The sequence below is a fragment of the Ornithorhynchus anatinus genome, unplaced genomic scaffold, assembly GCF_004115215.2.
Source record: "Ornithorhynchus anatinus isolate Pmale09 unplaced genomic scaffold, mOrnAna1.pri.v4 scaffold_264_arrow_ctg1, whole genome shotgun sequence".
NCBI classification, from domain to species: Eukaryota; Metazoa; Chordata; class Mammalia; order Monotremata; family Ornithorhynchidae; genus Ornithorhynchus; species Ornithorhynchus anatinus.
The window spans coordinates 399,052-424,834 of record NW_024396743.1 but is presented as its reverse complement, the minus strand read 5'-3'; the positions used below and the strand labels follow the sequence as shown (position 1 = coordinate 424,834).

The following is a 25,783-nucleotide window of genomic DNA, read 5'->3' as shown; positions in this document are numbered from 1 at the left end:
GACAACACAGCCCAGTATGGACCCAGTGTCCAGAAGTCAACCAGGCCCAGGGCTGCTCCTCAAAGTGCAAAAGGGATGTGGTTTGTGTGTTCCAGGATGTTTCACCCTGACCGACTCGAAGGAGGTGAGGAGCCCTGGGCGGGTCAGCGGCCCTGAAGGTGGCTCCCTCATGGTCCAGTGCCACTATGACCACGGATGGGAGACTTATGTGAAATGGTGGTGCAGGGGAGCTGACTGGACTTTCTGTAGGATCATGGTTAGAACCACAGGATCAGAGGAGGAGAGGAGGAGCGGCCGAGTGTCTATCAGAGACAACCACCGAGATCGCATGATTACAGTGATCGTGTACAGTCTCAGGGCAGAAGATGCAGGCACGCACTGGTGTGGGATTGAAAAAGAAGGCGATGATCTTGGGGCTCATGTTGTAGTGACTGTTTTCCAAGGTAAAATCTCTTTAATGCAGGGAGACAGGCATGCTTGTGCTTGTGTGTGTTCATAGTAGTAATTGTATTTAGTAAGTGTGCAGAGCACTGTAATAAACGTTGGGAGAAAATCCACAGATGGGACTATGGTGGGGCGGGTGGGTGGGGGTGGTGACACAGGCTGTGAATCCAGGGCTGGAGCTTTTTCTCCCCCTAAAACATCCAGAAGTCACCAACACAGAGTTCTGTCCAACAGTTAAGCTGCCCCCCAACTCTAGTGATGTTCTCACCCATCCAATATCTCTGTGTCAGTCCTAACCCAGCCCCTGGGATACCTAGTCCCTTGATCCCAAGCCCACTGCCCTGGGTAGCCATTCCCAGAGTGTCCTGCCCCCACCCTCAGAAGGTTTGGGGCACATAGTATGCATGTTCTGGGGGGGGGGGCACAATTTGTTTCTTCCAGATATTTCCTCTCCGAGGGGCCCAGAGGAGGTGGCTAGCATACAAGGAGAATCCCTGACAGTGATGTGTCAGTACAACCAGGGCTGGGAGAGGAACCAGAAATGGTGGTGTCGGGGAGCAGACTGGGAATCCTGTAAGGTCATTGTTAAAACTTCAAGATCAGAGAGAGACAATGGGCGAGTGTCCATCAGAGACAGACCTGGAAACCGGACCTTCACAGTCACCATGGAGAATGTCACTGTGGGGGACACGGACACGTACTGGTGTGGGATCCAGAGAGTAGAAGCTGCCCTTGGAGCTCGGGTGACAGTCACCATTTCCACAGGTAAAATCGTTGGGATGGGGTTGGGCGGGGGAGAGAGAGAGAGAAAGTGTGAGAGAGAGTGTGTGTATGTGTGTGTGTGTGCGTGTCTGGGGTGATTCTTCCAGGCTCACTACCTCTGTAAGTGATTCTAGGCAGAAGCATAGGTCATGCTAGGAAATTCTGCCCCAGTTGGCTGGGTTTATAGGGAGCAGGGAGGTGGATACCTGCATTATAGGGCACAGGCAGAGTCTAATTCACTGAATTTCTTAGAACCCTTGGGAAGGGTGAGAGCCCAGAACCTGCTTTATCTAATCTTGGTGTTCTCTGTGTCAAAGGGAACATGCAGAATCTAGTTCACTGAGCTTCTTAGAACCCTTGGGAAGAATGTGAGCCCCAAACCTCCTTATTAAAATCAGGGCCCCTTCCTCACTGCCTCCCAATCCTGCCCCTACCCCCACTTTCTGACTCCTCTGCCAGGGACACAACTGCCTCTGGATAAATGGGATCTGGCTACAGCCTCCTCTGGCCTCTCCACACCCACCCCTGTCTGACCAGTCTTGTCTGGAGACTGACCTCACTGTAAACTCAGCCAACTGGGTGGAGGGGAAGGGTGGATCAGGGAGAGCCATTTGGGGCAGTGATGACCTGTTCTCTATTTGCTTGACAACAGCTGCAACTGCTGGACCATCAACAGCCAGACCAAGGCAAGTGTCTGAATTACAAGATTGTCCACCTCCAGGATGCAGCCTCAGCTGTTAATCTATCAAGCCTGTCCATCCATCTATCTGCCTATGTCTGTCTGTCCCTCCCCCTGAGATTTCTCCCTATGGGAGCCTATCATTTTCCCCCGCTCCACCTTCTTAAATCCTCACTGTCCTCAGCCCTGCCAAACCGGCCCCTCAGTGTCTGGTGGCAAGTTTTCTGCTTCTTGGTGGATGGGAACATGGGGACCAGAAAGGAGTAGAGGGGCCTGGTCTCCCTGGCTCCTTACCCCTAGATGGGAGGAGTGACAGGGGGTGACTGGGGAACGGGAGGCTGGGATCCGCCAGTCGCAAAGGTCGCTCACACCAGTCCCTCCGTCTCCTGCTTCCAGGTCCTTCCTCGAAGATGTGCACATCCTGATCCTGTTTTTCCTGAAGGTGCTCACCCTCCTGGGCCTGGTCGGTGCCTTCATCTGGGTGAACAAACCCCAGAGGGCCAGGGCAGGAGCAGGTGGTAGCAGCAACTTTGACAGCCTGGAGGGTCCCGGTCCCTATCCCCCAACCAGGACCAGGGTCACAGCCCTGGGGTGAGCAGGACTCTGAACCTGGTCTGGCCTCTCCTTTGGTGGGCTTAGCTGTGCTGGGACTACCTGACCTGGGAGACTGGAGCCAGTATGACCAGGGAGCTGGGATGGAGCCTGGGATCAATTATTGTCCTGGTCCTCATTTTGCTCTACCTAGTAGGGTTTGGCCTGGAGCCCCTGGAACCAAAAGCAGCTCTGGCCCCTGCAGAAGGGGCTGGATCACTCTCCTCCGGGATCCCCAAGAAACAGAGAGGACGGTCTAAGTCTCTGTGAGTTCTAGGGCCACAATTCCATGATCCCAGGGGCCAGGAGTGATGGGAACCAGAAGCTGCAGGGCTGTTATGTCTGCATCGTCCTGGGCTGGCTGACGGCTCAGCGGCCTCGATGCTCCGTGATACAGCCTATTGCCCCTGCCCTTTCCCTGCAGGGACCAACCCCTACCCCCTGGATCCCACAAAACCACTGACACTCTGCAACTTGCCTGCTGTATGTGGCCAAGTCACTTAGCTTCTCTGTGTATCAGTTTTCTCATCTGTAAAAATGGGGCTAAGATTCCTCTTCTCCATAAATTTGTGAGCCTCATGAGGGAGGGAGACTTGTGTACTGTCCATTTTTATTGTATCCACTCTAGCTTTTAGTACAGCGCTTGGCAAATAGTAAATGTTTAACAACTATCACAATTATTACTATTATCATTCTTCTTCTTCTTCTTCATTCATTCATTCAAATTTACTGAGCACTTATTGTGTACAGAGCAATTATTATTATCTCCCTGATTTATATTATAAATCCCTGATCTCTCTTTTGCAGCACAAAGATCTTCCTCAACCTGCTTATTTGCAGCAAGGATGAGGATGGGGAAGCAAGGTGATCTAGTGGGAAAAGTATGAGCCTGGGAGTCAAAGGACCGGGATTCTAATCCCACCTCTGTCATCTGTCTGCTGTATGACCTTGGGCAAGTCACTTCACTTCTCTGTTCCTCAGTTCCCTCATCAGCAAAATGGAGATTCAATAGCTGTTCTCACTTCTACTTAGATTGAGAACTCCATGTGGGATCTGATTATCTAGTATTTGCCCCAGTGTTTAATACAGAACTTGACACATGCTTACAGTCTAGAGGAGGAGGCAGACCTTAAAGTAAATTACAGGCAAAGGAAACCAGTGAGTAAAGAATATGTGCGCAAGTACTGTGAGGGCAGGGGCAAAGTGAGTACCCAAGTGCTTTGAGGAGGGACTAAATTTACAGATAAAGTAGTAAGGAGGGAAAATAAGGTGGGAGGATGAGAGTTTAGTCCAAGAGGGCTTCTTGGAGGAGATATGATTTCCATAAGGCTTTGAAGATGGAGAGAGTTGTGGCAGAACGGGATGGGAATTCCAGGCAGTAGGGAGGGTGTGAGCCAGGAATCATTGGTGGGTGAGGTGAGAGTAGGGGATAGTGAGAAGGTTGGTGTTAGAGGAGTGGAGTGTGGGGACTGGGGTGTAGTGGGAGAGAAGCAAGGAAAGGTAGGAGGGAGAGAGCTGATTTGATTCATTGTCTTGAATCAAATGGAAATAAATTTCTGCTTGATTCAGAGATGGACGGGCCTCCATTGGAGGTACTTGAGTAGTGGGGAGACTTGTATAGAATGATTTTTTTAGGAAAATGGTCCAGGCAGCAGATCATCATCATCATTCATTCATTCAATCATATTTATTCAATCATATTTATTAAGCTCTTACTAAGTGTACTAAGCACTTGGGAAAGTACGTCATCATCATCTTCATCACAATCATCATCACCACCATTACTGACACCATCATCACCACCACCACCAACTTCTCCACCCCCACATCAAACACTGCAGTGAAGCTCAGAGGATGAACAACCCACTCCCAGGGTGACAGGTGTGGTCAGTCCCAGGGGGAAATCAGGCAAGTGGTCCTGGTTTTTCATGAAGACTTGGTGTCCTGAGCACAGCATCCCTCCAGATTCAGACATCCGCAGGGACCAAAAGCAGGCAGTTCCTGTGAGGCCGAGGTCTGCTGGATGGACGTTCTGAGGGTTAGACCTGCCCATGAACAACAAGTTACCACCCTTTTGAGAGCCAACGCTAGACTGTTTATGCAATTTCTGCATCTTCTTGCTACTGTGCATTGCACAAGAATAGGAAGTCACAGAGAATAAGGAAGCGGAGCAGAGAGATTGAAGAGAGAATCTGAGAACCAGAAGAGCGGAGTGGTGAACCGACTCTTCTGCCATCTGGCCCTGGTCCAGGGAGACTAGACGATGCCCCTGGCTGTGGTTCTGCTCCTCCTCTGGCTCCCAGGTGAGTGGTGGCCGAATATCCAGCCTCAATTAGAACCCAGGTGGCAGGAGAACCCGCTGTCCAGGGAAGGGGTGGTAGGAGGGAATGGGGCTGTGATTAGCAGTGGGGAAAACTAGAGACAAGAGTCGGGGCTTGGACGGGGGGCAGTTGTACTCTGGGGTCCATGCCTGAGTGTCATCGGGCTGACTCTCCCTAGACTTTAGGCCCACCTTGGAGATGCCCACAGAGCTCTGCTCCCAGATGCATTATGCTCAGGGTGGATCAGTCTACCCATTCGCTTCAGGGAAAGATGGAGGGAGGAGGCAGGATTCCTGGTCTCTGCCTCCAACAAGGCTGATGGAGTTCAGGAAATGCTTATTGTATTTACTATCCATTCCATGGAGGGGACAGGGCAGGTTGGGGGAGTGAAGTTGTAGGAGGATGTAGGACAGCTGAAAGGATATTGAGAAGGGATGTCATTGCAGGATGTGGTCAATCCTGGAAGGGAGTCACTGACAGGTCAAAGAGCAAGAGGCTGGGACCCAGGGGGCTGGCTGGAGGGGGGCTATGAGGGGGCTTTGGGAGCAAAATGGCTTTCTGTGGAGATTGTGGGGAGACGGAGTGGTATGTTTGTGGCAAACCCGAGGGAGATTCCTCATCCTCCCTCCCTTACTTCATCTATGTCCTTGAGGCGCCTTGGCCAGCACATTAGAGAGGATCTGGCCCATGTTGGGGGCTGACAAAGGCAAGGCAGTGGTGGCAGAAAAGGGGCAGAGAGAGAGGAGGACACGTGGAGATGAGGGGCTCAAGGAAGACAGGGCCACTCAGGCTGGAGAGCAAGGCTAGAGGGGAAAGACAGTCAGGGATGAGGGGCTCAAAGAGGAGAAGTTGTTCCAGACTGGCCCTGGACAGTGGAATTGGTGATGGAAGGTTGGGGTGGCAAGATTGAGGTGGATTTGGGGTAATGGAAGGTTAGGCTGAGGCAGAGGAAGGAGCGGTGAGTACCCAGTCTCACCCCCAGCACTCTGGTGATGGTGTTCAGTGGGCACATATGGACATACTTGGGCAGATGATGAGTTCAGAGGCCTATGGGTTCCAGGCTACTCCTCCCTGACCTATGACTGGCAAGTCAGAACCCCTGGGTGGATCAGCGGTCCGGATGGGGTTTGTGTGTTTCAGGCTGTTTCTCTCTGACTGACTCAAAGGAGGTGAGGAGCCCTGGGTGTGTCAGTGGCCCCGATGGGGGCTCTTTCACAATGCAATGTCATTATGACCACGGATGGGAGACATACGTGAAATGGTGGTGCAGGGGAGCCGACTGGAATTCCTGTAGGATCATGGTTAGAACCACAGGATCAGAGTCTGAGCAGAAAAATGGCTCAGTGTCCATCAGAGACAACCGCCAAGACTGCATGATCACAGTGACCATGGAAAACCTCAGAGCAGGAGATGCAGACACGTACTGGTGTGGGATTGAGAAAGCAGGAACTGACCTCGGGGCCCATGTTGTAGTGACCATTAACACAGGTAAAATCCTTGTCATGGGGGGATGTGTGCTATGTATTTATTTATATGCGTATGAGTGTAAGCAAGCTTGTTTGAGTGATAAAGGGGCTTTGAGCCCAGAGAAGCAGCGTGGCTCAGTGGAAAGAGCACGGGCTGGGGAGTCAGAAGTCATGGGTTCAAATTCTGGCTCTGCTGCTTGTCAGCTGTGTGACTTTGGGCAAGTCACTTAACTTCTCTGTGCCTCAGTTCCCTCAACTGTAAAATGGAGATTAAGACGGTGAGCCCCATGTGGGACAACCTGATCAGCTTGTATCCTCCCCAGTGCTTAGAACAGTGCTTTGTGCATAGTAAGCGCTTAACAAATGCTATTATTACTATTATTATTATTAATAAATGTTCCCCTTTTGCCAACTGAAGTCAGTTTCCCTGCATCCAGTCTCTCCTCTCTCCAGCCCGTACTTCACTGTTACCCAGATCACCATTCCAAAAAAAAATCCCAACTCTCTGCACATCTCCCCCTCCTCAAAAATCTGCAATGGCTGTCCATCCATCCATCTCCGCATTAAGCAGAAACTCCCCATCCACAACTTTAAGGCACTCAATCAGCTTTCTCCTCCCTACTTATCTGTATAACGGGGATTCAGTGTCTGTTCTCCCTCTCCTTTAGACTGTAAGCTCTATGGGTCCGACCCGATTATCATCTATCTACCCCAGCACTTAATACAATGCTTGGCATACAGTAAACACATAACAAATGCCATCACTATTACTTATGTTTGCTCTTTTCTCACTACATCACCACCAGCACACTTTGATCCTCTCGTTAACCTCTTCGTTGCCCCTTGTTCTCCTCTCTTTCACTGTCGATCAGCTGGTGGCACCTTACCCTCACCTGAAACTCCCTCCCGCTTCATATCCCTCAGACCATTGCTCTCCCCATCTTCAAGACCATTCTGAAATCCACTTTTCTCCAGGCAGCCTTTCCTGATCCATCTCTCATCTCCCCACCTTGAATTGTCCAACTGCCTCGCAGCAATTCCACATCACCCTCACTCCACCTCCTGTGTGTGTGTGTGTCTATGTGTGAGTGTGTATGACACACAGGCTGTATGTCCAGGGCTGACCCTCCTTCTCACTTTGTATTTAATGTTCACTTTACTTTTTCCACTGAGTCCCTCTCCACAGTGAAACACCTTGATACTCAACACAGTCCCACAGCACTTAGGTACATATCCATATACCCTAATATCTCCCCACCTATTATTTATTTTAATGTCTATCTCCCCCTCTAGACTACAAACACTTTATGGGTGGGGATCATATTTACCAACTCTACTGTATTAGGCTTTTCCAAGGGCTTTGTACAGTGCTTTGCACACGTAAGAGAGCAATAAATACCATCAATTGATTAATTCTCCTCACAAAGGATCTGGAAGGAACCAACCCTGCCCAGGCCAAAGCTCTGTCCACCAGACATGCTGCCCTCCTGCCCTAGTACCAACCCCTCTGTTCCCTTCCCTCTGGTACCTCTTTCTTCTCTGCACCCCCAGTGTAACTGTATCAACCCCAATTCATCCGCTGGGGTACCACCTCCCCCGCCCAACACCAATGCTGACTGCTCTGGGTGGCTGTTTCCAGAGTGCTGCCTGGCACGCAGCCCTGCCCTTGCTCTCAGAGTGGCGATGTGCACAAATCTGAGTGTTTCAAGGAAACCTGGATCTTTGTGTTCCAGATGTTTACCCTCCAAGGGTCCCCAAGGATGTGAGTGTCCCTGTAGGTGGATCCCTGATGGTGATGTGTCAGTATGACCCGGGCTGGGAGAGGAATGGGAAACGGTGGTGCCGGGGAGCGGAATGGCAATCCTGTAAGAATATCGTTAGAACCCCAGGACCAGAGAGAGACAATGGGAGAGTGTCCATCAGAGACAGCCCTGGAAACCAGACCTTCACAGTGACCATGGAGAACATCACTGCAGGGGATACGGACACTTACTGGTGTGGGATCCAGAGAGCAGAAAATGACCTCGGAGCCCAGTTGAGACTGAATGTTTCCACAGGTAAAATCCCTAGGGTGGAGAAGTGTGTTTGAGTACATGTATGTTTGTATATGGATTTTTCATCCATGTGTTTGTGTGTTTGCATGTTGTTTGTGTGTGTAATATAGGGGTAGTGAGTTCAGGGAGGGTCCCTTCCCCCATTCCTAAAGGGCCCATAAGTCACCATCCCTGTTTCTGTCCAGGCCAGAACCCTGCCCACCATTGTAGAAGTGTCCCCCAACCTCTCCTCCAGTTCTTATGCCCGTGTCACTGTCCCAGGCCCAAACCAGCCCTTGCAGTGCATGCCCACCTTGTATCCACTCCCCTGGGTGGCACAGAGCCCAGCCCCTGCCCTCAAAGTGCCAGGGGGAACCAAGTCTGTGTGCTTCAGAGAGATGTGGGTCTGGGAGTTACAGGAGTGTGTGGTCTGTGTGTTCCAGATATTTCCTCTCCCAAGGTGGTAAGAATCAATGAGGGACAATCCCATCTGGTTCATTGTCGATATGAGCAGCACTACAGAGTGAATGAGAAATCGTGGTGTCGAGGAGCTCCGTGGGGAAACTGTCAGCCTGTTGTGAGCACCAGTGGCCATGAGAGAGAGGAGAGGAATGGTTACGTGTCCATCAGTGACAGCCCAGATAATGACACGTTCACAGTGACCATGGAGAACCTTGCTGCTGGGGATACGGACACATATTGGTGCAGGATTGGAGCCGAGAGAGCTGTACTGGGGGTCCCTGTCATGATCAATGTGTCCCGTGGTAAGAGCCCTCAGGGTTACATGGGCTTCTTCCTAGTCTGCAACTCACCCTCCTCTGCTCCATGGATCTGGGACCAGCTCAGAACTTGGGGGCTGCTGGCTGGTGTGGGGAGTGAGTGAGTGTGTGTGTGTGTGTGTGCGCACACCTGTGTTGTAACTACTCCAGTGCTTAGAGCAGTGCTCTGCACATAGTAAGCACTTAACAAATACCAACATTATTATTATTATAATAGATGTGGGTGCTTGTGTGTGTGTAGCTTTGAGCTTGCTTTTGTGTGCCTGCTTGTGAGTGTGTATCTGCACATTTTTGCATGCATACTTGTATGCATTTGTTTGTGTGTCTCCCCCTCATCATGCAACCCAGCCAGTTGCCCACCTCCATGCCACAATGACCCAGTGCTTCCTCAAGTATGGGCTGTCCCATTGCCCCCTCACTGCCCTCAGAGGTCCTGTGTTACCCTCGGGGTCTTATTCTGCCTGACCCACTCAGCTCCAGGACTGGGCTGGGTCTCCCTGAAGGGCTGAGGTCACTGGTGCCTTTGACCCTTTGGGGGGCCAGAGTCCCACATGTGTCCAGCACCTGGAATTCACACTGGCCCCATTGGGAAGTACCTGGAGGTAGTAAACTAATTCTCTTCCCCTCTTCAAAACCCTACTTAAAGCTCACCTCCTCCAAGAGGCCTTCCCAGACTGAGGTCCTCTTTCCCTCTGCTCCCTCTACCGCCCGCTTCACCTCTCCGCAGCTAAACCCTCTTCTCCCCGCTTTCCCTCTTCTCCACCCCCCTCCCATCCCATCCCCTCAGCACTGTACTCGTCCGCTCAACTGTATATATCTTCATTACCCTATTTATTTTGTTAATGAGATGTACATCACCTTGATTCTCTTTATTTGCTATTGTTTTAATGAGATGCTCATCCTCTTGATTCTATTTATTACCATTGTTCTTGTCTGTCTCCCCCGATTAGACTGTAAGCCCGTCAGAGGGCAGGGACTGTCTCTATCTGTTACCGATTTGTACATTCCAAGCTCTTAGTACAGTGCTGTGCACATATTAAGCGCTCAATAAATACCACTGAATAAATGAATGAATAATTGGGTTTTATCCCTGCTCCCTGGGACCCGATCCTGTCCCTGATTTATGGCACTGTGCCCCATCTCCTATCACATCTCCATGCCTGGAGCCTGCCCAGCTCCAGCCAGACCCCACTGGGGCATGGGGGCTCAGGGCTGTCATTCATTCATTCAGTCAAATTTATTGAATGCTAACTGTGTGCAGAACACTGTAGTAAGCATTTGGGAGAGTACAATACAACAAAAACCAGACACAGGCTGTTGGGGGAGGGGAGTATTCTCCCCAGTTCTGCCCCCACTGTTTCCTCTCAGTCCCAGCTCATGTCCCCCAGGGGACAAAAGGAGGGGAAAGTCTCCCTGGATATATGCTGCACCCCCCCCCGTCATTGCATCTGGGCAGAGGAAAAGAGACCCAGCTGGACACAAGCTAGAGGGGAGGACAGAGTGGAGAAGGCAGAGTCAGAGATCCCCATTCCTGACCTTGTCCTCACCATGCTTCCTTCCTGCAACCCCACTGCGGATCTTCTCTCTACCCACCCCTACAACACCTTCCTATTGCTCCCCCAATGACCATCCATTGCTTCCATGAGCCCCAAATCGCTGGGACCCGAGAAGAGTGGGTGGGCATGGGCAGAACTGGGTCCGTGAGCTGATATCTCTCCTGGGTTTATGTCCTTGTGATATGATCTTTATTTTCTAGAACTATGGGGACCCCAGACGGTGACCAGCACAGAAGGAAAATCTCTAAAAGTGTCTTGTCAATACAATCCGGATTGGGAGAGGAACAGGAAATTGTGGTGCCGGGGAGCTGAGTGGAGATCTTGTAAGATCATCATTAGAACTTCAAAATCAGGGGGAAACAAAGGAACAGTGGTCATCAGAGACAGCCCCAGATATCAGACCTTCACAGTCACCATGGAAAACGTCACCGAAGGGGACACAGACACGTACTGGTGTGGGATCGAGAGAGCAGAAAATGATATCGGAGCCCGGGTGAGGGTGACCATTTACAAAGGTAAAATCTCTGGGATGGGGGAGTGTGTGTGCGTGTGTGTGATTCTCCCAGAGTCACTGTCCCTATCAGTGATTCCGGGCAGAAGCTTAGGTCATGCTGGGAAATCCTGGCCCGTGTGGGTGGGGAGATGGGTGCACAGGCAGAGTCCAATCCTTTGAGCTGCTTAGAACCCTTAGGAAGGGTGAGATCCCAGAACTTCCTCACTAATCTTGGTGGTCCCCAACTCACCTTCTCCCAGTACTACACCTACCCCCACTTTCTAACTCCTCTGCCCAGGCCACACCAGCCTCTGGAAAGCAGGGACCTGGCAACAGCCTCCTCCAGCTCTCCACACTCACCCCATCTGCCCAGTACTGGCTGGACGCTGATCTCCCTGCAAACCCAGCCAGCTAGGCAGGTGTGTGGTGGGTGGCGAGCAGGGAAGACCAGTTGGGGCAGTGATGACCTGTTCTTTGTTTGCTTCACAACATCTGCAACAGCTGGGCCAACAACAGCCAGACCAAGGCAAGTGCCTGAACTACAACCCCCAATATGCACCCTCAGCTGTTGGTTCATCAACCCTGTCCATCCCTCTGTCTGCCTGTGTCTGTCTGTCCCTTCTCCTAAGATTGGTCCCTGTGGGAGCCCATCATTTTCTCCTCCTCCATCTTCTTCAAACTTTCACTGACCTCAGTCCTGCCAAACCAGCCTCAGTATCTGGTGGCAAGTTTCCTGCTCCTGAGACATGCGGGGCCTGGTGACAGGGGATGATGAGGAGAAGAGAAACTGAGTCCCCCTGACCATGGATGGGAGGAATGGCTAAGGGAGACTGGGGGTGGGAGGCCAGAATCCACCAGCCACAAAGGTTGCTCACATTGGTTCCTCTGTCCCCTGCTCCCAGGTCCTTCCTTGAAGATGTAGGCATCCTGGTCCTGCTCTTCCTGAAGATGCCCATCCTTCTGGGCCTGGCTGGTGCCATCATCTGGATGAAAAGACCCCAGCGAGCCCGAGATGGAGAGAATGGCAGCAGAAAGTGTGACGGCTTCTAGGCCCCTGGCCCCTTCAGCCCCACAAGCCAGGCGAGCAAGGTCTCCGAGTTCAGCACTGGCCCAAGGAGGGTCGGGATATGACCATGTGACCTGGAAGCCAGGGTGGGGGCGGGGTGGCTGGGGTGCATCCAGAGATCAACCAATGAGCAGAGTATGGGAACTTCCCCACCCCTTTAGGGCTGCTGACACTGGTCCTGGTCCTAGCCCTGGTGCTGGTCCTGCTTCTGGACTGCTGGGCTGGGTTTGTGGTGGAGCTGCTGCTTCAGGGAGCAGCTCTGGGTCCTAAATTCGGGGTTGGGGTGCCCCGCCCCTTGCACTGGGATCCCCTAGGACAGCAGAGGGGATGGACTGAGTCTCTGGGAGCTGGAAGGGACCCGATTCCATGGGCCCTGGGCCGGAGACGTAGGAATTAGTGGCTTCTGCAGGGCTTTGATTGCATCATCCCTGGCTGACTAACAGCACTGCAGCCCCGGCATCCCGGAATCCGACCTATTGCCTCCGCCCGCAGGTCCACCCTAACCCTTGGGCTTCCCCTGCACCTTCCAACCCAGTCTCTGGCCCCCTCCCGGACACACTTCTCATCCAGGACACCCTTAATCAATCAATTAATGGTATTTATTGAGCGCTTATTGTGTGCAGAGCACTGTATTCATTCATTCATTCAATAGTATTTACCTAGAGCTTACTATGCTTACTATACTATGCTTACTATGTGCAGAGCACTGTACTAAGCGCTTGGAATGTACAATTCGGCAACAGATAGAGACAATCCCTGCCCATTGATGGGCTTACAATCTAATCGGGGGAGACAGACAGACAAAAACAATAGCAATAAATAGCAATAATAACAAATAGCAATAAATAGAATCAAGGGGATGTACATCTCATTAGCAAAATAAATAGGGTAATAAAAATATATATAAATGAGCGGACGAGTACAGTGCTGAGGGGAGGGGAAGGGAGGGGGGAGGAGCAGAGGGAAAGGGGGGATAATGTTGGTATTTGTTAAGCACTTAAGTGCTTACTATGTGCTGAGCGCTGTACTAAGCGCTGGGGTAGATACAGGGTAATCAGGTTGTCCGACGTGAGGCTCACAATCTTAATCCCCATTTTACAGATGAGGTAACTGAGGCACAGAGACGTTAAGTGACTTGCCCACAGTCACACAGCTAAGTGGCAGAGCTGGCATTCGAACCCATGACCTCTGACTTTCCAGCCCGGGCTCTTTCCACTGAGAGACGCTGCTTCTAAACAGTACTAAACTCATCGATGAACCCTCCCCTCCCGCCACAGCGACTTGCACATGAATGTATGCATCTGTTTGCTAATTTTTAAATCTCACTTATTCAGTTGTTCGCTCAGGTTTTGCTCAGTTGGAGCTGTGCTCATTGTTGTGTGCCTCTTGTTCACGGGCAATTGGTGGGAGATTGTCGGCTCCTCGAGACCCGGGACTGCATCATTCCATCCCATTGTGAGCTCCCAAGCGACCCCTCCAGAACTGTTCTCACAGTCCATCTCAATAAATCCTCATGGTGAAGGTGGCAATGTGGTGATGGAGATGATGATGATGGTGTTGATGACGATGGTGTTGGTGATGCCGCCCTTCTCCCTGGTCCTTGACTTCTCCCTCCTTGTGACTCTTTCCCCCACTGAGTCCCATGGGGCCACCCTGGGGACCTAGTCCTAAGGGGCAAGCATCTCCAGGACAGATGGATACGGTCTTGCACCAGGATAAACAGGGCTCATCTGGCCTCCTGGAGGTGGAGCCTAAGGATGAGTCAGAAGTAGTAGTAGTATGAATAGTATTTGTTAAGCACTTACTATGTGTGGAGCACTGTGCAAAGAGTTAGGAGAGACTGCACAGGTGGGAATTAGACATGATCCCTGTCCCTTATGGGGCACACAATCTAACAAAAATGGGGAGAAGGGACTGGATTCACACATATCAGTACTGAAGAAACAAAACACAAGAAAGACAAAAACGCAAAAGAATAATTTCAGGCTCCTCGAGGCTCAGAGTTCAGGGCACATTCATAACTATAGAACTGCTACAGCAGCTACCAGCCTTCCAGGGGTTTGGCGGTGGTCTCGTGTTGTGGGAGTCTGTCTTTTTCTCACCAGAGTGGCACAAAGCAGGCAGGTTGGAGCCTCCACAACAGCATAGAGGAAATCTGGTGCCAGGGAGGCAGCGTGGCTGGCTGTCCAGTGAAGGGGGTCTGAGAGCACACAAGAGCAGCTTTAATCCGGCCCAGAGAAAAGATAGCATGTCAGGAGCAAGGGCCCTCAAGGATGAGAGGGAAGGTAGTAGTTACCTGGGATGTTTTGCTAGGCCACAGTGGAAGAGGAGACGGAAGGCAGGAAAGGAAACTATACCCCATGACCCCACTGCACCCCCTCCCCATGGAGCCCATCTCAGCCTGTTGAAAGCCAGCAGTGGGATGGGGTGGAAAAGACAGAGGAAGACCAATGGGGCAGGGACACCCAGACAGAGTGGAGAAGGGAGCCTTGGGGTTCAGGATGCCCTGGACTGGGCAGGAGGGAGCTGCATACATGCCACAATCACAAACGTGGTCTCTCCTAATTGACCGTCCACAAGTAGCACTCCCCAGTGCCCTTCACAGGGTCCCCAACATCTGACCAATGAATGGGGGAGGGTCTCTTTCTGCACTAACTTGGTAATGCAGTACTGAGAAAGAAAGTGTTGAGGAGGAGGGGAGAAAGGGAATAAAGGGAGGTAGGGGGAGGAGGGTCGATGGGGAGGAAGTGGAGGGCTGCATGTTAGAGAGAGGTCAGTGTACCCCCTGCACCTGAAGTCTCTGAGCTCAACAGCTCCTCTGATAACTCTGCTCTGCCTCTCCTGATCCCCTCCACATCTCCTACAGCCGACCTCACATATCCTTTCTCTGATGGCATCTCTGTGACCTTGGGACTCTCCCTGTAGCAGTGGGAACCCCCAGAGCTGATGGGAGCCTCTCTCTTTCTCTTTCTCCCTGCTCTCTCAACCATAGAGTTGAAGGGTTGTGAAGTTACAAACATAGATATACACACACACAAACTCTCACTCTCTCTCTCTTTCTCTAACTCTTCTTCTCTCTTCTTTCACCCACAGAGGCCAGGTCCACAGGGCTGTGAACTCTCACACACCCAAAAACACAGACCCACAGACACACATGCACACATGCACATAAAAAGACACACTCTCATTCTGGTGGAGTTGGTGGAGTTAGTGGTGAGAAGATGCTTTATCTCCAAAAGTGTTGGCAGAAAGTGTGCCTCAGTCAGCAGACTCAGGGAGCACACAAGGGGAAAGCTTGTGGATCAGAGACCAAGACAAGTCCTGGGCTGTAACATTCAAATGCTTAGGACACACACACGTATGACCGTGTACACACTTGCTGCCAAGCAAAGAGATACTGCAGTCATTCTCACTCTCCTCCAGGGACCAAGTCCTTCCAGAGCTCACCACTGCCCCCACTCCCTGCCCCCAGGCAGGTGACCGTCCCATCAGGAGGTGAAGGACGGTTTACACAAATAAGGAAACAGTGTGACCTAGTTGAAAAAGCAAGGATCTGAGCGTAGAAAACCTGGGTTCTAATCCCAGCTCTCCCGACTGCGTGTTGTGTGACCTTGGGCAAGTCATTTCACTTCTTTGTGCCTCAGTTACCTCATCTGAAAAATGGGGATAAAGACTGTGAGCCCCATGTGGCACAGGGACTGTGTCCACCATGATTATTTTATATTTAAACCAGCACTTAGTACAGTACCTGGAACATAGTGAGTGCTTAACAAATAACATTTAAAAATTATATTTAAAAAGAACAGCCCCACAAAAAAATACCCTCCCTACCTCCCCACCAAACCTGGACTGAGGGATGGAGGGGTTGGAGTGTGTTGGTGTGAGTGGTTTGGGGATGAGGAACCTCAGGGTAACTGGGCCCCAAGCTACAGTCTGTGTCTGATGCAGAAGCAGGATGGAAAACTGGACAACGGAAGCTTCAAGCCCAGAGCATAAGCTCCTCTCCTTGGGGTAGAAACTCTTGGGAAAGGAACCCCCAGCCTGAACCTCCTCTTGGAAGTTTAGGGGGGGCAAGGGGGAAGGTCTTCATCTGGTATCCTGCTATTGCTTCAACCAGCAGAGAGCCCAGTGAGAAATGCAGAAAGTTCAGCTCCGGGACCTTCTTCCCCATCAATCATCATCATCATCACTATCATCGTAATCATTGACCTCAACCTCACATTCATCACCATCATCTTCTCTGCCACCAGCATCATCATCCCCACCATCAAACCCTGCAGTGGAGCTCAAGGGATGGACCATGCAATCCAGGGTGGCAGGTGTTGTCACTCCCAACAGGAAGCTGGGTGGGTGGTCCTCCTCCTTCCCGAAGGATCTGGGTCCTGAGTGCAGTGGGAGCCCTGGCCCAGACACCAGCGGTGGGCCGAGAATAAGCATTTCCCCTGGGCCCGTGACCCACCGGACAGGCATTCGAAGGGCCAGACTGGGAAGTGGGAAGTTTTCAGCTCCGTGTGAGGCAACACTTGATTCATTCACTGTTCAGTGTGTGCATCTTCTTCCTACCGTGCACTTTGCGAGAGCGGGAAGTCACCGAGAATAAGGAAGTGGAGCAGAGAGAGTGAGAGAAAGGCAGAAGCCTTGAGCCAGGAGAGCAGAGCGGCGAGCAGACTCTCATCTGTGACCCGGTGCTGGTCCGGGGAGGCCGGACGATGCTCCGGGCAAGGGCTCTCATCCTCCTCTGGCTCCCAGGTAAGCAGCAACTGAGTCTCCAGCCTCAGTCAGAACCTGTGTAGTGGGAGGACCTGCTGGCCAAGGAGGAATGTTGGGATAGAATGGGCTGGCGATCAGCTGTGGGGAAAGCTAGGGATGAGAACGGGGGCCGGGGGACAGCGGGGAGTGGCCCTCTGGGCTCCCTGTCTGAGTGTAATTGGGGTGACTCTCCCTGGCCTCTGGACATGTATTGGAGGGTTTTCCCAGTGTCCACAGGGCCGTACCCCTGGACAGACCATCTGCAGGATGGGTCGATCTGCCCATTCACCCCAGAGAAATGTGGAGGGAGGAGACGGAGTCCCTGATCTCTCACGCAAAGGCCAATAGAGTCCAGGAAATGGTTGGGAGAGACAGGAGACCTGAGAGTCATTGATAGAGGGAGCACGCCAGGATGGGAGGGTGAGGATGCTGCAGGATGAAGGGGGCCAAAAAGAGAGCAAGAGGGATGTGACTCAGGGAGAAGGCCAGGGATGGCTGGGGAGGTCTTCTCTGGGTGCGGTCATTGCTAGGAGGGGTCACTGGCAGGCAAAGAGCAGGAGGTTGAGACACAGGGGGCCGGCTGGCAAGAGTTTAGGACGGAGGCTTTGAGAGCATCATGGTGCCCTGTTGAGACTCGGGGGGCGGGGGGGAGGGGAGATCGACATGTCTGTTGCAAACGTAGGGAAGATTCCTCACCTCCCTCACTTCATCTAAGTCTCCGAGGCCCCATAGCCAGCAAATTAGAGGGGAACAGTCCATGTCTGCGGCTGACAGAGGCAAGGCATTATTTGTATAAAGAGGTCAGAGGAAGAGGAGGATGGGGGGAGGTGAGGCTCAGGGAAGACAAAGATTCCCAAACTGGAGATCAGAGCCAGAGGGAGAGGATAGCCAAGACAGAGAAGTAGCAGTCAGAAGGACCTGGGTTCTAATCCTGCCTCTGCCCCTTGTCTCCTGTGTGACTTTGGGAAAGTCTCTTAACTTCTCGGTGCCTCAGTTCCCTCATCTGTAAAATGGGGACTAAGACTGTGAGCAGTATGAGGGGCAGACTGTGTCCAACCTGATTACCTTATATCTACCCCAGCGCTCGGGACAGTGCCTGCCACACAGTAAGCACTTAACAAATACCATAAGAAAGGACAGACAGGATAAGGGCCCCAAGGAGGACACGATGGTCCAGATTGGCCCTGTGCGGTGGGCTCGGTTATGGGGTGTTGGGGTGGAAGGATTAGGATGGATTCGGGGTAGTAGAAGAATGGGCTGAGGCAGAGGAAGGAACAAGTGATGACCCAGTCTTGCCCCCTGCATCCTGGTGATGGTGTTAAGTGGGCACACACAGTCATATACAGGCAAACGATGAGGTCGGGAGCGCTTGGGTTCCAGGCTACTCCTCCCTGACCTATGACTGGCAGGTCAGAAGGCCCGGGTGAGTCAGCGGCCCGGATGGGGTTCGTGTGTTCCAGGCTGTTTTGCCCTGACTGACTCAAAGCAGGTGAGGAGCCCTGGGCGGATCAGTGGCCCCGAGGGGGGCTCGCTCACAGTGCAATGTGGCTACGACAGCGGATGGGAGAGGTACGTGAAATGGTGGTGCAAGGGAGCCGACTGGAATTCCTGTAAGATCATGGTTAGAACCACAGGATCAGAGGACGAGCAGAGGAGCGACCGAGTGTCCATCAGAGACAGCCACCGAAATCACATGATCACAGTGACCATGGACAGCCTCAGGGCAGGAGATGCAGACACATACTGGTGTGGGATTGAGAAAGCAGGAACTGACCTCGGGGCCCATGTTGTAGTGGCCATTAACAAAGGTAAAATCTCTGTTCTTTCAATCGTATTTATTGAGCGCTTACTGTGTGCAGAGCACTGTACTAAGCGCTTCAAAGATACCGTGCGTGTCTGTATGTGTTCACATGTGTGGGGGTGTGAGCATGCTTGTTTGTAAATGACAATGAGGCTTCGAGCCCAGAAAGTTCCCTCTTTGCCCCTTCAAGTCTTGACAGCTGCATCAGCTTCCCTGCACCCAGTATCTCCTCCTTCCAGCCCACGATTAACTCTATTACCGAGATCAGTTTTCTAAAGAACGTTCTCTACACATCTCCCTGCTCCTCAAAAACCTACAAAGTTGTCCATCCATCCATCTTTACCGTAAGCAGAAACCCCTCACCATCAGCTTCAAGGCACTCAATCAGCTCTCTCCCTCCTACTTTTCTGTAAAATAGGAATTTAGTGCCTGTTCTCACTCCTCTTTAGACTGTAAGGTCCATGAGGGAAAGGGAATGGATCCAACCTGATTATCTGGCATCTAGCCTACCACTTAGTACAATGCTTGATGTACAGTAAACACTAAACAAATACCATCATTATTACCTATCTTGGCTCTTTTCTCACTAAACCCCGACCCAACCACTTTAACTCTTCTCAAGTCAACCTGTTTTTGGCCCCTCATTCTTGTCTCTTTCACTGTTGACCACTTGGTCACACCCTCTGCCCTGCCTGGAACTCCCTCCCCCTTCACATCCCTCAGACCCCCGCTCTTCCCATCTTCAAAGCCCTTCTGAATTCCCATCTCCTCCAATCAGCCTTCCCTGATCCATCTCTCATCTCCCCACCTTGAATTCCCCGAAAACCTCAACAGCAATTCAACATCAACATGTGGGTGTGTGTGTGTGGGTGTGTGTGTGGGGGTGTGTGTGTGTGTGTGTGTGAGACACAGGCTATATGTCCAGAGCTGACCCTTCTTCCCACTCTGCACTTTGCACACACTCCTTCTCATTTACCCCATCAACACCTTGTTAACTCACCCCAGTCCCACAGCACTGATGTACATATCCATATACCCTACTATTTCCCCTACCTATTAGTTAAATGAAGTTAAGAGAAGTTAAGTGACTTGCCCAAGTTCACAAAGCAGGTAAGTAGCAGAGTAGGGATTAGAACCCAGGTCCTTCTGACTTCCGGGCCCATGTTTTATCCACTAGGTCACGGTTTAAAGTCTGTCTCCCCTCTAGACTCCAAGCTCCTTGTGGGTGGGGATCGTGACCTCCATGTCTATTGTATTATGCTTTCCCAAGTGCTTCACTGGAGGCTCTGCACACAGGAAGAGCTCAATAAATACCATTGATTGATTGATTGATTGATTGATTCTCCTCACAAAGGGACTGGAAGGCACCAACCCTCCCCAGGCCAGAGCTCTATCCACCAGACATGCTGACCACCACCCTAGTGCCAACCTCTCCGTCCTCTGTCCCTCTGGTACTTCCTCCCTCTCTGCACCCCTAGTGTCACGGTGTCAACCCCAATCCACCTTCTGGGGTACCTTCTCCCCCACCTCCCATGTCCACTGCCCCAGGCTGCCATTGCCAGGGCGCTACCTGTCACACAGCCCTACCCTTGCCCTCAGAGTGGCGGGGTACCCAGGTCTGAGTGTTTCAGAGGGACCCGGATTTCTATGTTCCAGACGTTTCCCCCCTGAGGGGTCCCGAGGATGTGAGGGTCCCCGTAGGCGGATCCCTGACGGTGACGTGTCACTACAACTCAGGCTGGGAGAGGAATGGGAAATGGTGGTGCCGGGGAGAGGACTGGAGAGCCGGTGAGATCATCGTTAAAACCCTAGGAACAGAGAGAGACAACAATGGGCGAGTGTCCATTAGAGACAGCCCCGAAAAGCGGGCCTTCACAGTGACCATGGAGAATGTCACTGAGGGGGACACAGACACATACTGGTGTGGAATCCAGAGAGAAGGAAATGGCCTTGGAGCTCGGGTGAGACTGAACACTTCCACAGGTAAAATCCCTGGGATTGGGGGAATGTGCATATGCGTGTGCATGTGTTTGTGTGTGTGTGTGTGTGTATACAGATATTTCCATGCATGAGCTTGTGTGTTTGCATCTTGTTTGTGTGCGTAATACCAGGGCGGTGAGTACAGGGTGAGCCCCTGCTCCCCTCTCAAAAGGCCCAAAAGTCACCTGTCCCTGTCTGGTCTAGAGCCCTGCCCACCACCCTCGTTGCTGTCCACTCTAGTAGTGTCCTTGCAACCTCTCCTGTGGCTCCTTCACTCCTCTGTCACCACCCCAGTGCCTGCCTGCCCCGTGTCCCCTCCCCTGGGTGGATGTTCCTAGGGCGTTGCCTGCCACACAGCCCTGCTCTCACCCTCAGAGTGCCAGGGGACTCTGGTCAGAGTGTTCCAGAGGTACATGGTCTCTGTGTTCCAGGGGGATCCTAGTTTGTGTGTTCCAGGAGGACGCGGGTCTGTGTGTGTGCTTCAGGGGTGTGAAGGTATGTATGTTCCAGGAGGATGAAGGTATGTGTGTTCTAGGGGGATCTGAGCCTGTGTGTTCCAGGAGGACACAAGTTGTGTGTTCCAGAGATGCCTGGTCTGTGTGTTCCTGGGGGACACAGGTCAGTGTGTTTCAGGGGGGCCTGAGCGTTTGTGTTTCAGGGGTGCATAGTCTGGTCATTCCAGGGAGACACAGGTCTGGTGTTCCAGGAGTGTGTGGTCTGGGTGTTCCAGACATCTTCTCCCCGAAAGCGGTGAATGGCCAAGAGGGACAATCCCAGTCGGTTCAGTGTCGATACGAGCAGCGCTACGGGAAGAACGAGAAATCGTGGTGTCGAGGAGCTCAGTGGGGAAAATGTCGGCCCATCGTGAGCACCGGCTACCACAAGAACGAGGGGAGGAATGGCAGCGTGTCCATCAGCGACTGCCCGGATAATGACACATTCACGGTGACCATGGAGAATCTCAGTACTGGGGACGCAGACACGTACTGGTGCAGGATTGGAGCAGAGAGAGTTGTGCTGGGGGTTCCTGTGACAGTCACTGTGTCCCAAGGTGAGAGCCTTCACGGCTGGGACTATCTCATGATGACCTGCTCTTTGGGACCCAGATCCAGTCCCAGAACCCTGACACTGATGTCCCCTCCCCACTCCCGCAGATCTCCATGCTCAGAATCTGCCCTGGATCAGGCTGGGCCCCAATGGGATAGAAGTATCAGGGCTGGAGGTTTGGGAGGGGATGACTTCTCCCCAGCTTTGCTCTACTCATCCCCTCTCGGTCCCAGACCATGACCCCCCAGGGGCTCCCAGGGATAGGAAATTCCGTGTACACCTCGGGGTTCTGTTTCCCTTCATTTAAAATGAGAGGCGGAAGAGGAGCCCCACTTAAGCCCAAATTAGTGGGGAGAGTAATAATAATGTTGGTATTTGTCAAGCACTTACTATGTGCAGAGCACTGTTCTAAGCGCTGGGGTAGATACAGGGCAATCAGATTGACCCACATGAGGCACACAGTTAATCTCCATTTTACAAATGAGGTAACTGAGGCAGAGAGAAGTTAAGTGACTTGCCCACAGTCACACAGCTGACAAGTGGCAGAGCTGGGAGTCGAACCAATGACCTCTGACTCAGAAGCCCAGGCTCTTTCCACTGAGCCACACTGCTTCCCCAAGAGTAGCATGGAGTGGGCAGAGTCACTGACTCCCACAACCAGATCTGCCCTCCTCATAACTCCCTCACCCTACGGGAACTCCTCTTGCTCCCCTAGTAACCAATCATTATTTCCATGAGTACCCAAACTTCTGGAGCATCGTAGAGAGTGTGTGCACATGGGTAGAGTGGAAACAGTGAACTGGGAGAGTGAGCTGGGGTCCCTCCAGGGTTCGGACCCAGACAACTAGGCCTGTATTTTGCAGACCTATGGGGCCCCCCAGAAGTGACTGGCACAGAAGGAGAATCTCTCACAGTATCATGTCAATATAACCTACACTGGGAGAGGAATGGGAAATGGTGGTGCCGGGGAGAGGATTGGAAATCTTGTAAGATCATCGTTGGAACCTCAGGATCACGGGAAGACAGTGGGGCAGTGTCCATCAAAGACAGCCCCAGAAAACAGACCTTCACAGTGGTCATGGACAACGTCACTGCAAGGGACACGGACACATACTGGTGTGGAATAGAGAGAGAAGGAGATCCCCTCAGAGCCCAAGTGAGAGTGACCATTTCCACAGGTAAAATCTCTGGGATGGAGGAGTGTGTGTGTGTGTGTGTGTGTGTGTGTGTGTGTGTGTCTCTGGTGTGATTCTCCCAGGGTCACTCTCCCTGTCAGTGATTCTGGGCAGAAGCTTAGATAATTCTGGGAAATCCTTGCCAGATTTGCCAGGGAGATGGGTGCCTGCTTATAGGGTACAAGCAGAGTCCAATCCATTGAGCTGCTTAGAGCCCTTGAGAAGGGTGAGATCCCAGAACCTCCTCACTAATCTTGGTGGTCCCCACCTCACCTTCTCCCAGTGCTACACCTAGCCCCACTTCTGACTCCTCTGCCCGGGCCACACCAGCCTCCGCAAAGCAGGGACCCGGCTACAGCCTTCTCAGGCCTCTCACTCATTCATTCATTCAATCATATTTATTGAGTGCTTACTATGTGCACAGCAGGCTTCACACCCACCCTTATCCCCATCACTAGTTGGATACTGACCTCCCTGTAAACCCAGTCAACTAGGAGGAGGGTAACAGTAGAGCAGGGTGGGACTGTTGGGGCAGTGGCGACCTGTTCTCTGTTTACTTGACAACAGCTGCAACAGCTGGACCAGCAACAGCTAGACCAAGGTGAGTATTTGGACTACAACGTTGACTACCCTCAATACATATCCTCAGCTCTTGGTTCATCAAGCCTGTCCATCCCTCTGTCTGTCTGTCTCTCCCCATGAGATTTCTCTCTGTGGGATGGGACCGCTTTCTCCTCTCCACCTTTCTCAAACCTTCACTAGCCTCAGCCTTGCCAAACCGGCCCTTCAGTATCCAGCAGCAAGTTTCCTGCTTCTGGGCGAAGTGGAGCACAGGGTCAGGGTATGACCAGGAGAGGAAAGGCTAGGTCCCTTGGCCCCTGGATCGGAGGAGTGGCAAGTGGGGACTGGAGCGGGAGCGGGAGGCCAGAATCCACTAATCACCAAGGTCCCTCACAGCGGTCCCTCTGTCTCCCGTGCCCAGGACCTTCCTCGAAGATGTGGATGTCCTGCTCCTACTCTTCCTTAAGGTGCCCACTCTCCTGGGCATGGTTGGTGCTGTCATCTGGGTGAACAGACCCCAGCGGACCCAGACTGGAGTGCATGGCAGCAGCAAGCGTGAAAGCCTGCAGCCCCCTGGCCCCCACTGCTACCCCTAGTCAGGTGACCAGAACCTCCCAGCTCGGCCCTTGGAAGGGGGAGGCCGGGTTGGAGAAATCAATCACTGAGCAGGGTATGGGGGCTTCCCTATCTCTTGAGGCTGCTGAAACTGTTCTGGTCCTGGTCCTGGTTCTGGTCCTGGTACTGGTCCTGGTCCTGGTCCTAGACCTAGACCTGGGCCGGGTCCTGGGCCTGGTCCTGGTTTTGGTCAGCTGGGCTGCGTTCTGACTGGAGCCACTGTCTCAAGGAGCAGCTCGGATCCTAAAATCGGGACTGGGTCTTTCCGCTGCACTGGGACCCCCAGGAGAGCAGAGGGGATGGGCTGAGTCTGTGAGAGCTGGAGGGGACCCAATTCCATAGCCCCCCGTCAGACAGGAAGAGTCAGCCCTCCTGCTGACTATGGGCACCGCAGCCTGGGCGCCTCAGGATCTGACCTATTGCCCCTGCCCTGCCCCTTCAGGGCCACCCCAACCCCCGGGCTTCCCCTGCACATTCCAAACCCACCCCTGGCCCCATCAGCTTCCTGGACCCCCTCCTCAACCAGGATACTCTTAATCAATCGATTAATGGTATTTATTGAGGACTTATTGTTTGCAGAGCACTTTACTAAACTCACGGATGAACCCTCCCCTGCTGGCCACGATGACTCATGCTCGCAAATGTATGCATCTGTTTGTTCATTTCATTAACTCATTTATCCAGTCGCCCTCCCGGGTTTTGCTCAATTGGAGCTGTGCTCAGCACCGTGTAACTCTTGTTCATGAACAGTTGATATGTGGTTGTCTCCTCCGGGAGATTTTTGGCTCCTCGGGGCCAGGATTGCTTCATTCTGTCCCACTCTGAGCTCCCAAGCAACCCCTCCAGGGCTGTCTGTGCACAAGATCACGCTCAGTAAATCCTCTTGGTCAAGGTGACGATGTAGTAATTGGTGATGATGATGATGGCTCGTTGTGGGCAGGGAAAGTGTCTGTTTATTGTTGTTTTGTACTCTCCCAAGCGCTTAGTACAGTACTCTGCACATAGTAAAGGCTCAATAAATACGATTGAGTGAATGGTGTTGATGACGATTGTGTTGGTGATGCTGCCCCTCTCCCTGAACCCTGACCTCTCCCTCCTGGTAACTCTTTCCCCCTGCCAAATCCCATGGGGCCACACTGGAGACTTGGCCCTGAGGAGGAGGCATCTCCAGGAAAGGTGGACACGATTTTATATCAGGATGAACAGGGCTCAGCCGGACTGCTGGAGGCGGGGTCCAGTAGAAATAGTAAGTGTTTAATTATAATAATAGTGGTAGTATTTGTTAAGCACTTACTATGTGAAGAGCACTGTTCTAAGCACTGGGATAGATACAGGTTAATCAAGTTGTCCCACGTGAGGCTCACAGTCTTAATCACCATTTTACAGATGAGGTAACTGAGGCACAGAGAAGTTAAGTGACTTGCCCACAGACACACAGCTGACAAGTGGCAGAACCAGGATTCAAACCCATGATGTCTGACTCCCAAGCCTGTGCTCTTTCCACTGAGCCACGCTGCTTCCACTTACTTTAGCACTTACTACTCATTCATTCATTCATTCAGTCGTATTTATTGAGGGCTTACTGTGAGCAGAGCACTGTACTAAGCACTTGGAATGTACAGTTCGGCAACAGATAGAAACAATACCGGCCCAACAACAGGCTCA

General features: G+C 52.1%; 2 protein-coding genes across 2 annotated transcripts; both read left to right on the top strand.

Annotated features, from left to right (window-relative positions):
- Positions 1-7,931: 7,931 nt before the first annotated feature.
- LOC114808845 (polymeric immunoglobulin receptor-like) lies at positions 7,932-14,394 on the top strand. Its single transcript, XM_039911004.1, has 7 exons — positions 7,932-8,320; positions 8,740-9,060; positions 10,832-11,146; positions 11,626-11,650; positions 12,027-12,160; positions 12,352-12,467; positions 14,296-14,394. Exons 1-7 carry the CDS (start codon positions 8,053-8,055, stop codon positions 14,392-14,394), a joined length of 1,278 nt encoding a protein of 425 aa, XP_039766938.1. The 5' UTR covers positions 7,932-8,052.
- Positions 14,395-18,401: 4,007 nt separating this feature from the next.
- LOC114808843 (CMRF35-like molecule 7) lies at positions 18,402-21,066 on the top strand. Its single transcript, XM_029056995.2, has 2 exons — positions 18,402-18,747; positions 20,397-21,066. The coding sequence occupies exons 1-2, from the start codon at positions 18,558-18,560 to the stop codon at positions 20,810-20,812; spliced, it is 606 nt and encodes a 201-aa protein (XP_028912828.2). The 5' UTR covers positions 18,402-18,557; the 3' UTR covers positions 20,813-21,066.
- The last annotated feature ends 4,717 nt before the right edge of the window (positions 21,067-25,783 follow it).